Source organism: Megalobrama amblycephala, linkage group LG14, assembly GCF_018812025.1.
Source record: "Megalobrama amblycephala isolate DHTTF-2021 linkage group LG14, ASM1881202v1, whole genome shotgun sequence".
Lineage (NCBI taxonomy): Eukaryota > Metazoa > Chordata > Actinopteri > Cypriniformes > Xenocyprididae > Megalobrama > Megalobrama amblycephala.
In genome coordinates, this window is record NC_063057.1 from 25,976,028 (window position 1) to 25,989,611 (window position 13,584).

A 13,584-nucleotide genomic window follows, 5' to 3' on the forward strand; every position below is an offset into this window, starting at 1 on the left:
AGATGTGTAAAATATGTGTGAGAAACTCAATGTTTGTAATTAACAACAAAAATCAGCAACAGGGCGCATGGGGCCGAAGAGAGAGTGTTAGAACCACAAGCGTAGGTGGAAGTAAGGAAGATTACAGTAAAGAAGGGGAAAAGGGACATCCGGTTCCGACATGAAAGAGTAACATGCACTTCACGTCTCCTTAAGAATTTTGAAATAACTCTGTCAGAACATCTCTATAGTATTTGTTAATACTAATAAATTACAGTCCTGCATTCTTAATACTAATAAATTACAGTTCTGCACTACTTAAGATTTTTTTGTTCTATATTATTTCTCTTTGTGTATTCCGAGTTGCGCTGTGAGTTCTAGTTAGTCAGCTAGATGACGGGATCAATGTTTACATTTTGGGGATTAGGGGGTGGTGATAATGATTAATCTGATCTGGATCTCTGATTAATATCATCTTGCTTAACCCTTTAAGACCGGATGGAGCATCGGCACTCCCATTTGCATTCCATCAGCTCAGGTCTTAAAGAATAAAACAATATCAGAACCCTTCTATCTCCAGAGAGGGACCAGACAGGGCTGCCCCCTCGTACCCTTTTTGTTCACCTTAATAGTAGAAGGTGGTCTGGTGAAAGCTACATATTTCACTAACACAAATGTATCACTTTTATTCAGAAGGCCTTTATTAACCCCTCAGAGCTGTATGGAGCACATATTTATGATGGATGAAAGTCATATACACCTAGGATGGCTTGAGGGTGAGTAAAACTTGGGGTAATTTTCATTTCAAAGTGAACTAATCCTTTAATTGAAGTGTTGTGTATTAATATCATCTGATTGTATATTAACTGAGGAGGGGGTGATGATTATATATATGTATATTATGTATATATGTACACACACACATTTTTTCACATTTTTTTCTTTCAAAAAAATCACTCCTGGCAAATGTATTTATTTCAAGCTATTTGATGATTAAATAAAAATGTAACTGACAAAAAGAAGGGGAAAAGAAGACAACAGTGTAGGTGACAGCAGAAGGATACCAGGATGATTCAACAGAATCTATGAAGGCTGATAGTGTCACGATCACCGTCTGCTCCTGTCAGTTCCCGGACTACACTTCCCACAATCCTCCCTGTCAGTCACATGTTCACTCCACACCAATCACCTGTTGCCACATACAGCCTAGCACACTACACTGATCACCACACCCAGCTGCAGCTCATTACCAGGACTATAAAGGACTTCCACACACACCACCTTACTGCGAAGTATTGTTAACTATTGTTGCAATTCCGAGCGTTCTCCTGTGTTTACTGTCTGCCTGTTTGTTGTTACCGTTCCTGCCTGTTCCCTGTTTATTGCACCGTTGCTGCCTGTCCTGACCCTTGCTTTGAACACCGACCTGTGAGTGATATCTGCCAGCCCTGACCTCTGCCTGTACCTGGATTACGATTCTGTCTACCCTCTGCTGTACCTGTTTGTTCCTGTTTGACCCTGCTTGTACGACCACGCTTACCTTTAATAAAACGCTGCATTTGGATCCCCTGCCTGAGTCTCCCCTCGTTACAGATAGTCCTACAACAGGAAGATTGGATCATACACAGAACATAGAGGAGTTGATGGGTGAAATGAATGTGGAAGTCAGCAAAAAGAAGTATAAAAAGACTGAGGAGTGAAGCACACCTCAGATGCTGCCTGCATTAAGTGAAGGACACCTGGTCTATTGAGGGACACTTAACAGCTGATTAGAGTTTGACTTAAAATCAGCTAAACTAAAAGCTCTAAGTTTTATTTTATTTTGCATTAACTGCTTTGAATTGTAACTAATAAAATAAGTGTTTTTATTGTAATTATTGCCTTCTGTGAGACTTTACTTATTACTACAAACTGAGCCTTGAAAAATAATAACCACAAGGGAGTCTTCTACGTCATTCCTAAAGAACTTCAACCTGTGGGCGGGTGTCACTGTCTGTCTCACCGTCCCCGGACTCCATTTCCCAGCATCCCTCTGTATACACACCTGCAACCAGTCAGCTCGTCATCACGAATTCCCTGCATTTGTATTTGATAATAAACCCTTGCTCTTTATTTGATCCTGCATCCTCTCCTTTATTTCAACTAATCCTGACAGTGGGTGAGTACTTTATGGTTTAGGCTAGATTTGACTAGTCTTACCTAGGTCACACCAAAGATCATGACGCCCAACATGCATGGCTCAAGGTTTGAGTTTTAAGTTGACAGTTTCCAGAATGGATTCAGTAAATACTAGAGGGAATTAGTATAATCCAGTCCAGAGAAAGGACTGAAGGGCCAAGAAACGGGATCACTACCCGTGAGACCTAGTGAAAGGTCTAGAAGGGCTATGTAGTTGAAGGGAAAAAAGCCCAGGGAAAATCCAGCAGCATCTCAATACAAGTATATATCTGGGGGGGATCACCGGGTAAAAGCTTGGGGAAAAAAAAGCCTTAAGGGCAGAAACCTCAGTCCAGGAAACAGAGTCAGGGGAGATACTTTTGTGGTTACCAAGCCGAGCTGCAAAGAGGAGAGTTGGAAGTCGGCCTAGCAGTCATACAATGGGCTCAAGAGATAGGAAAACACTATAGGCAGGAAGTGGTTATTCAGTGTAAAACCTCAGAGAAGATTATGAGCATGGTGTATAGAAAGAGCTCAGGATAAATAAAACTATACACTGTGAATAGAAAAAACTTGAAAAAATCTCAGGGTGAGATTCAAAATATGGAAAAAGTTAGAAGGATGCAATGACAGACAATGACCTCTTTGGATGCTGGCCTGAACATGAACATTGTTAGACTTCCTCTCTTTAGAGTCATCCTGTTGAGGCCTCTGTTCTTGAGAAGTTCAGGTCTATGATTGTGCTGCTGGTGTGACTTAGGAATGAGGACTCCTCTGAGTTCTTCGACTTAGCTCAGCCAATAGGGCACTCATCCCTTCAGCATGGCATCATGGGCATTCCGTTCCCCACAGCGACCCCTAGGGAACCCAACTATGATAGCTGATTAAGAGAGGTTGGATATTGTTGATAAATTTATGAAAAAATTGGGGGATTATCCATGTTTGGTCCATAGACATTAGCAATGGTCAGAATTGTATTGTATAAGGGCATATTGATTACATATTGTCCTTCCGGATCACATATGGTTAACTGGTTTAATTGTGTATAACTGAGGGTATGCAATATGCAGTATAAAGGTTTTAATTGTGTATTAGTAATTGTGTATTAGTAAAGGTTTTTACTGCATCCTTCAATTCCCCTGGCCTCTTCCACCAGCGGTGAACCAGGGCCATCAAATTCCTCTCCCTTGCCCCTCAATGAAGACCATCAGTGAACATTGACCAAAGAGAGAGACGCAGGGGCAGGAAGAGGAGATTCCTTGATGTCTTGAGGGAGGACATGGCCAGAGAGGAAGCCAGGGAAGAGGCCAGACAGAGATGTTGTGCTGAATATTATATTACTTTGTTCTACATTTAATATGATCATCTGTACCCAAATATACAATAAAACATAATGTAATATACACATACAGTTCACAATCATTATCAAACACAACGTAAAACATTGAAAACCTTTCTTGTTTAAATGAGTACAGACTTTTTTATGTGGCAGACAGGTGTTTATTTAGCATACATTGGTGACATTTTGTCCCCTTTACCTCTTTCTTAATGATTATAACCATGATATAGTGTCATTCCTGTAAAGCTTCCCATTAAGGTATAGTCAGTCTACAGTGAGGACATCTTTTCTTACATTTTGGTGGAATTGCTTCATAAGTGGGATCAGTATTCTCTGTCTTTCCTGAATCTCTCGGGGGTATATTTTTAAATATATCTCTGATTGTGTTCGTCTGACAGAAGATAGTCATATACACCTAGGATGGCTTGAGGGCAAGTAAAACATTTCATATTTTTTGTTTCACAATCTGAAACTTAAAATGATTTTCTCCTCCCCGCAAGAACTCTGGGGTTCGGTACCCCGGTGCGCACACAGGTTCGCATGACAGCTTTCACATTAGCAATTTTTCACGTGAACCGTGCCTTGTTTCAAACTAAACTGTCAGAGCAAAAGCCCCCTCAGTCCGCTGCTCACATATTTTGAACTTCTTTTAACCCCCAAGCAAAGAACCAAAAACAACTCTGCCTGAGTATATCAGGACACTTGTGTGAACCTCAAGGTTTGCTTTATTTTTGCAAGACTTTCCACAGTGATGAACATGGAAGGCTTCTCTCTGGTGTGAGTTATTACATGTACCTAAAGTGTTTCCTGTCTGTAAAACTCATTCCACACGTTCTCTCGTACACAATTACTCCTGGTACTTTAAGTTTTCTGTAAATCTGAAACTCTTTCCATACTGACCATATATACACAGCTACTTTCAAGTGTGAATGTTCATGTGCCTGTTAAGGATTCCTTTTTGGTTGAAACTTTTTTTACAATGCTGGCAGGTGAAAGGCTTCTCTCCAGTGTGAGTTCTCAAGTGGACTTCAAAGTTTCCATGTTCACTGAAACTCTTTCCACACTGAGGGCACATGTAAGGCTTCTCTGTATTGTGAGTTTGCATGTGCCTGTTAAGGATTCCTTTTCGGTTGAAACTTTTTCCACATTGTTGGCAAGTGAAAGGTTTCTCTCCAGTGTGAATTCTTATGTGGTCTTTAAAATGTCCTTTCTGAGTGAAACTTTTTCCACACTGAGGGCAGGTGAAAGGCTTTTCAGTGGGAATTTCCATGAGCCTGTAAAAGCTTCCTTTCAGAGTGAAACTTGTTCTGCACAGATGTCCGGTGTAAGGATTCTCTCTATTCTGAGTTCTCATGTGCCTGTTAAGGCTTTCTTTTTGATTGAATCCATTTTCAAACTGTTTGCATGTAAAAGGATTCTCTTCATTGTGAATTTTCATGTGTCTGTCAAAGTTTCCTTTTCTATTGAAACTCTTTTCACACTGTTGGCAGAAGAAATTATTTCTAGTCCCCTTTTGTTGAGCGGAAGTCTGTTCAGTCTGTGAGTAACTACAAGGTTTTTCCCCAGTAATCAAATCATGATGACTGTTATATTGATCTTTCACATCCATTTCATTCAGTACTTCACTCTCCTCTTTCAGAACCATCAGGTCTAAGATGAAAAAAATACAAAAAAAAGTTAACACCAGTTTAATGACAAAGCAACCGAACATTCAAACATTTATACATGTTAAGATGCACAAGCCATGATATACACAGATAAGGAAACCAAGAAGAGTTTGAATTACCTGTAAATGCAGCTTTTGTGTCTTAGGGTACATTTACACGACAACAATGTGCTAAGATGTACAGATGACAAAGATGTCAAAGTGATCTCCGTTCACATGGATTTGCGAAAATGACTAAAACACTATTATTCATGACCTGGCCAGTGGTTGACAATATCAATTTGTAAAGACAGACTACATATTTTACACACAAATTATTTTACAAAGCACTCATAGGGAATTAGTTTTGTGTCTTTTGTGTCTGGTGCTAGCCAGACTGCCAGACACTGTATGAGTGGCACCAATGAGACTACAGACGTTCCCACAGTGGGGCAGCGAGGTGGAGCACAGGGGCCCAACCTGGCAGGCAAAGTGTCCTGGAGTGGGGTCGTGATTGTGGTGTAACACTGGCTCCAATTTTCCCACAAGGAAGTGCCTGCTGATGAAAGAGGCGGATGAGAGTGGTAAGGCATAGCGTTGCTTACTGCCAAACGGCATCCTCATTCTCAGAGATTGAGGAAGCTGGTCTTTTGTATTGAGAATTTGGGTACCACAGGCTGTGGAGCCAGCTGAAATGAACTCTTTTTAAGGAAACAGCAAAAGATCTCAGGGCCGCTCTGTCTCAGGAATAGTGTTTTGCCGCAGGGAGACGGGTACCCTTGGCGCCGAGCAGACTGAGGGGCAGCTCACGACTGTCTGGTAGCAGAGGTCACATTGGGACAGGCTTTTGATTGCCTCAGCCTGCTTCTGGACCCGCCGAGAACTGCTGGGCACAATTTCTTAACCATGTCGCCCAAAGAGGCCACCTTAGGTTTGCCAAAGATGGTGCTTCTGGAACGTCAAGAGCGTCATCTTCCTCTCTGGAGAACAAAAGCCCTCTCTCCGATGCAGCTATTGACAATTAATCCTCACCCAAAGCACCGAATGACATGCTGGGTTGACATGATGGGAAGCTGCGCTGTCACCTTGCAGCTCAACGGCACACGACACACTGAGACGGAATTGCTCCCACTGTAATCCTCGGTCTCCCAAGGTGTTGAGCAGACCCACGGATGTGCTTTTACACACAAGCAGCAGCAAAGGGAGCTGAAGCCTTTACAAGAAAGGCGAGTCATGACCAGCATGCCGACGCGGTCACCCACGAACACGTCTCAGCATGCTAATGCCCAGGCATGTGAGACAGTTATTGTGGTGGTCAGATGAGGACAGGAAATGTCTGCATCCAGAAATTAAAGTATGGAGAGGGTGGAAGCTTAATATGTGTCGTAAGCCATTCTGACATAACAAATATACATGTGTACACAGAAAAAGTCTTTTTTCCCATGAAGTGCATGAAAGATGCATTAGTTCAGCGCATGAAAAATGGGAGCAAAAATAAAAGTGTTGCATTTATAATTTTGTTCAGTGTGTAATAACTATCTGAATTGTAATTAATGTACCACTAAAGTGAGAATTTGTTTTCATTGTTTAATTCAGAAGATAATTTTGGGGTAAATGTTGCACATAGTAATCCTTTTGTTTGGGCTACTTCTGTATTATTTTTCCTAATTTAATGTGTGTTGTAATAACAAATGTCCAGTGTGGAAGCAGGATCTTCTCAGATTGAAGCAGCCTTAGTATTTGTCTGGTCATGTGATCTCAACATGTCTGTCCACATCCCGCTCCATGTTAAATAAAAGTGCTTTAATTAGGACATTTATTTGACATTTTTCAATGTCATTTTAATAAGGACCAAATGAGTTCAGCTTTGAGAATTAAACCAACCTGTTTGTTCCTCAGTTTCTTCATGTTTCACTCTGAATGTTTCTTCAATATTCATGTCTTCACTCTCCTCTTTAATAAACGCCATCTTTATAACGCATGTCACATGGATCTCAGTCACTTCACCAGGAGTAAAATCTAGTTCAGTAGCAGTTCAGTACACTGGTAAGAGAGTCAGTCAAAGTCAGAGTTAATGGACTTATATATACAAATAATAAAGATCATATTTATGATTTACATTTTGCATCTAATTATTTGTACATCACATTTAATAGATTACACTTTCATGAAAGCATTTGCATTTTGTTTGTAAAAGATGTTCTTGTTCATTTACACTGTTTAGAGCAACTAGAGCAATTTGAAGCCTGTGGCGATTTGAGTGCTTTGAATCATACACGTAATAAATACAAAGACGCCCCATTGGCTGCTGGATCACGTCAACCGTGCCGCCACATTTGTAGGGGCAACTTTCATAAGTGGACTTAATAAAAGATGCCTGACTATTTTGAGGTTTTACAAACCGTCGCACAATCCAAACCACATATCGGGGAATTACCTTTCACACTTAAGCCTGAATACTTGTTTCTGGTTGTATTTGGTCATTATAATAAAATTGACAACTAGTCAACCACCAAAGTAAGACTTAAAAGCTAACGATAAAGCTAGTTATCTGTGAAAACTGAGACTTTATAAGAAATAATATAAAGTTTACATGATTCTTATGAAGTCTGAGATTATATTGTAGTTTATATTATGAACTACTCTAAATTGTTAGTGAGTCTTCCATCCAATGAAGCCAGAGGACTTTGACAGGACAGCTCAGGCTGTCAGAAGTACAGATAGACTTAAACCAACTCATCTCCAAAGAGCAGGTGATTTGATTGCCTGCTATCTAATCGTGGCCCCTTTATATTTTTACCCCAGTTAAGCCAGTGGAACCAGGACAACACAAACCTCAAGGCAGGCTGAAGAAAGCTTGTCAGCAGACAGTTCTCTGCATTTCCAAGAGACCTTGTCTGCCTATTATTATTTTTATTATGATATTATTATACGACTTATGATTGTACTATTTCCTACTCGCTGTTTTATTAGCTATTTTTACTTTATTGATTATATTATTTTACATTTTTTTATATACTATCTGCTATTATATTCCTAGTTATATTACTACATTATATTTTACTCTATTTATACTTAATTGTATTTTTAGGCTATTTACAATAATAACAGGCTAATAATAATAATATGCTATAGAATAAAACCACATAAAAAACACAGTATGCCACATACTGTATATTGATCTGTTACTTTTGACCTTATATTACACTTATATTTCATACAATTTATATTGTACTTTAATTGTACTAAAAATGTTCTACTGCTGTATCTCAGATGTTTTACTGGATCTATTAAGGATCATCTTATAATTAGTACAAGCTGTGCTATTAATGCTGTCCACAGAATAAGAAATCTTTTAAGGCCAATCCTTTAATATCTTATTAAAATCCATTTGAATCTAAATAAATTCATGTAGTACATTAACTATGGTGTACTGACATTAAATCTGTGAAATGCTTATAGATAATTAAATGTTTTACTTTCTTTAGACCCCAATAAAGTTGCCAGACACAGTTAAATATAATGCTGTCCATTTAAAATGGAGACAATTTTGTCTTTTTTACTATAACATAAAATTTCTATAAAGATGTTGTGTTATGAATAATGAAGCAAAAATGGTGTTAAACTGCAAGCATAAGGTTACGGAACTGGAAAAAATTATAAAAATGAAAAGGACCTTAAGATAAATGCTTAAGATTAATAAGGTTTTGAGATGCAAATTATCTTCATATTCATTAGAAATTGTTCTGTGACATCCTGTGATGTGATTCAAGAAGAAAAGCTAAAATGCCATTGTTGAAGACAGAAAAAGCCATTCCCACAATTAAAATCAGTGTGCACATTTCATGTACATTAAATTCTATTACATTAGGAACATCTCCACCAAATCTATTCGAAGCATGAGTTTTCACAATTCTTTATGACAATGAATAATTGTTGTGCCTAAAACGTCCCGCTGTTATAAATTCACTGTAAACCATGGCTTCTTGGGGCTTATTGCTTTAGTTCAAACTAGCGAGATTCTGAGTAATTGAAGACAAAACCTTTTTCGTACTCCAAACAGATAACAAATCACTGAAATCGGTTGAGAAATGTAAACTTTATTGCTCTTTTTGTCCAGAAAAGCTGCAGCTCCCCGTTTACTTGCATTTGTTTAATGAGGAGTCTTGCCCCGCACAATATGGCGGACTCGTTGATCTATCGCAGCAACAGTCCAAAGTATGGAAGTTTATTAATGCCAAATGCTTCTGAAATACAAAAGCTTGTTGAATTGCACTAATTGGAAAAAAAAATGCATTACTTTAACTGAGCTTGCATTTTAATGCATTGTATTTTTATGGGCTGAAATTCAACATGGTTGTGTTTTTAAGCTGTGAATATTTCAGTTCAAAACATCTCACACTCATTATTAAAAATTTGAAGACTCATATTCACCTTTTAGATTTCACTTCCAACATATTCAATCTGTTTAAAAGTACAACCTAACTTATTCAACAGGCAAATTTCGGTCCATTTTATTTCACTTTACAATTCACTTCTGCAAATTCAGTGGTTCCAATTAATAAACTTCCATACCAAAGCGGCCTCTGTGTATTTATGCTTCGAATCACTGAATCATTTTACGAAGCAATTGATTCAACTGACTCGCAGATTAAAAAAAAACCCGTTTCAATAACTTCTTTGCAGTACTTATATTCGTGTTTACACTAAACCGATTCACGTTATATAACGCGAAATAAGACACTCCTTTTCTGTTACAAGAGTGGATGCGATTTTCTCCAAATAAAGCATTACACAGTCACTTTCAAAAATGGTTATTTTTACATAGCTTGCAAAAACTATTAAATAGACTCAACAGTTTGCATTGATTTAAACACTTTACATGCGTAAAAACCATAGGTAAAAACACAAACCTTTCTTCAGCAGAATCACAACAGACGCAGGAGCGCAGCGCAGCCTTATAACATCACATCCCCATACCAAAATAAAAGTCCCGTTCACATGCTGATGTTCATATGCTGTATTTTTCCAAGTAAATATTTAGAACTCCGAATGAAAGAGTGTGAGATTCTGTCTAATAGGCAAAACTGTAATGTTTGAGTGCAGAAACCATTTATACCAGATATTATAGTAGCAAATGTGGTTTACAAGTTTAAAAATACATAATAAAGCAATAAACAATAAACAATAAAGCAGAGTTCATATTATGTGTAATTTTGGTGACATGACCAAAATCTTGATTTAAGATATAGAACATTTCAAATAATTAAAATAATAATAGCAATAATGATATATATTTTGGTTATTTCATTTTTGTTATTAAAAATAAAAAAGCAAATTATACACAACAGGACAGAGGCTACAACAGATCAAAAAGAGAAATTACATTTCATAGTTTTTCAGGTAGGTTTCTTTAATATGTAGTAAGAAACACTGACAGAGGTCATAATCGAGTGGGAAAACATTATTATAACAACTGCATTATATTAATTGTATACAAATGAGTTAAGTTAAATCAAGTTGTATGTTTACAGCATTAGTGAGAGAGATTTGTTTCTCAGAGTTTTTTAAAGTAAACTGGATTAGATTAGAATAATTGTGCTCATAATTTCACTGATCAAGAATTTACAGTGTGATCAGATGATCTAGGTTTGTATATTTTACATTTATTAATAAACTGACGTGTAAATTTTACAACAAAGTACTTTTTATTGAATAATAGATTTAATGAATCCATTTTCATTTCAATTGAAGTTAATTTTGATAGTAATAATAAAAATTATTGATGTGACACTGCGATAAGAACTGAATGACTGATTTCCATCAGCACAAACAGAGTTTGAGTAAGGCACAGATACACACCGTCACTCATCATGACTCACAAACGCACACTGATCTCACTGTCTATATGAGGATTCATTACACACATTTATTCTGACATGTTATTTCACTGACAGAAGATCAGCTGTAGTATTGATGTAATGAAGAGAAAATAAGAAACTCTGTAACATCCAAATAATCCATTTGTAATTGGATTGACGGCTCATCCGATTGAGCTCGATCTGAGTGAAATGTTGACACGCATTACGCAGTGCGCAAGTGTAACATCTACTCACCCCGCTCTGCACAGGCCTCGAACCTGGGTCTCTGGCGTTGGAGTTGGACGCTCTAACAAGTAAGCTAAAGGCTGCAACCTCTAGCGTCAGTCGCTAGAGCATCTCTTGAGATCAGGCAGTGGCTTAGCTATATCCCTTCGTCACAACATTGGAAATATTTCCGTTTTAAAGCAAGAAGGGGAGCCAATGGATATCACACAAGAAGCAACGTGCAAACTTTGCTCAAGAGTTATGCCAGTGAAAAAGTCTCAACCTCGGTCAGTATTCACTACAGAAATTGAAAGTAAGTGACGGAGCTGTCTGACGCTGCATTAACGGAGCATATTCTCTCAGAGACGAATTTCAACATAATATGCTGATAACAGTATATAACTGTCTTAATTTATTCCATTATTTCTCTTGTGGCCATACAGTAGGTTAGAGAAACAAATGAGAATTTCATGTTAAACAGGTTGTTTTTTTAAAGTCGTTGCTTGAAGTAAAGTTGCGCTTAATTTTCATTGATGACTGCAGTGATAGGAAATATTATAGCCTACACTCTTAATAATTGTAATTATTGTGTAATAGACCTAAAAAAAAAGTTAAACATTTTCAAAGATGGCTAATAGCCTAATCTTTTATTATCCTCACAGCACGAATAATATTAATTTAATAATAAAAGAAGCGAACCTAATAGTAATAATAATAGACTAGAAGAATGTAACAGGCCTACATTAATACCAAATCCTCCTAATATTGCCAATATTTGATGCTTTTGACAATATCTCTGGCTATTGTTGATACATGATCATCGTCTGTTGACGCAACCCAGGTTACCGCAAGTGTGATTGATATGACGTCACACACACACAGCGCGTGCGCCAAAATTTTAATCAGAATGTATATAAAACGCATATAAACGGATATTTGAATCAGATTACAATGTTTAGATTACATGTAAACAGATCTGCAATCAGACTCAATTAATTCGGATTGACGAAAATTGGTGCATGTAAACGTAGCCACTGTTACTGATTTATCATGAGCTCAAAGCATTATAAGTAGAATCTCTCTACAATCTATTCTGATTCATCAACACAATTTCACTGATGAATCAGAACCAAGCCTAAACCCAGGATAGAGCGGTTGAGTGAATGTGGTCTGGACTGTGTGGATGAGGCTCATTGTGTCTCCAGAGATGCTGTAGAAGGACAGAGCTCCTGCACTGTGATCCACATACACTCCTATTCTCCTGCTGATGATGGACTCTACTGGGAGTTTAGCTGTTATGTTTTTGTGTCTGAATGAGAAACTGGAGGAAGAGCAGAACAAACTCCAGGACTGATCGTTAGATCCAAACCAACACTCTTTTCCCTGTCCCTTCCTGCTGATGCTCTTATATGACACTGATATACGCACTTCATTCCCACTCCACTCAATCTCCCAGTAACAGCGTCCACACACTCTCTCTCTACACAACACCTGCCACACAACATCAAATCTGTCTGGATGATCAGGATATGGCTGCTTTGTGTCAGTGCCAGTAATCACTCTGTTATTCTCAGACAGACGGAGGCGTTTATGTGCTGTGTTCAGATCCAGACTGAACTGATGGGAATCTGATGGAGATAAAAAACATCAGAATCAGGAATTATGAATCCATCAAAACTTTCACAGTTTTTTTTTTTCTTCAAAACTTTACACACAAATCCCAAATCCAAGAATTGCACACACAAAATGCAAAATGCCGCACATCTCCTGCTAAATGAAGCACTGCATTCAAAATATCACAAACACATCTGAAAAGCAAACATTTGTCTTACGTTGCAAACACCTTTGCCATCATATACACACAGTTATTCAAAACCTAAAGCTCTTCTTTCATGAGCTCCTATGTACATTTCTGTACAAGATTGAAAGTAATTGGGTGGGAGATGTTGAAAAATTCACGGTAAACATGAAAGCAATATTGAAACCAAACTATTTTTTTTTAACTGTAAGCATTTGTGGTTGGGAATGCAGTATTACACAGTACTAAAGAAAAGAAGTACATCAAACCATGTGTATTTTGGACAGAAACAATGTGTGTTACATAGAAAATTGTGTGTGTTTAGCAAGTCAAATACAGAGAATTAGTGCGTGGTTTTGCATATTTGGTGTATGGTTTTGGTGTTTGAGTGTTTCAGAAATTGTGTGACAAGTAAGGATTTTGTGTGTAAGCAGATAAAAAAAAAAACTGTAATGTATCTGAACTCTTCATGTTCAATATATCATCAGTGTCTCAGTACAGTTTACCAGATATCCTGTACAAATCACCATTTACATTAGGGGTCTCCAAACTCGGTCCTGGAGGGCCACTGTCCTGCAGA

The 13,584-nt window shown here is 37.8% G+C and overlaps 2 protein-coding genes across 3 annotated transcripts in view; both read right to left on the bottom strand.

Annotated features, from left to right (window-relative positions):
* LOC125246290 (tripartite motif-containing protein 16-like) overlaps positions 1-13,584 on the bottom strand; it is a 48,354-nt gene that overhangs the window by 9,298 nt on the left and 25,472 nt on the right. The window lies entirely within an intron of this gene.
* Positions 3,119-10,116, bottom strand: LOC125246328 (gastrula zinc finger protein XlCGF49.1-like). Of its 2 annotated transcripts, XM_048157289.1 has the most exons (3): positions 10,034-10,116; positions 7,005-7,163; positions 3,126-5,125 (listed from the first exon to the last, which is right to left on the bottom strand). In XM_048157289.1, exons 2-3 carry the CDS (start codon positions 7,087-7,089, stop codon positions 4,395-4,397), a joined length of 816 nt encoding a protein of 271 aa, XP_048013246.1. In that variant the 5' UTR covers positions 7,090-7,163; positions 10,034-10,116; the 3' UTR covers positions 3,126-4,394. The 2 variants fall into 2 exon arrangements, with proteins under 2 accessions (XP_048013247.1, XP_048013246.1); XM_048157290.1 differs by lacking the exons at positions 7,005-7,163; positions 10,034-10,116 and adding an exon at positions 5,262-6,991 and having other exon boundaries at positions 3,119-5,125.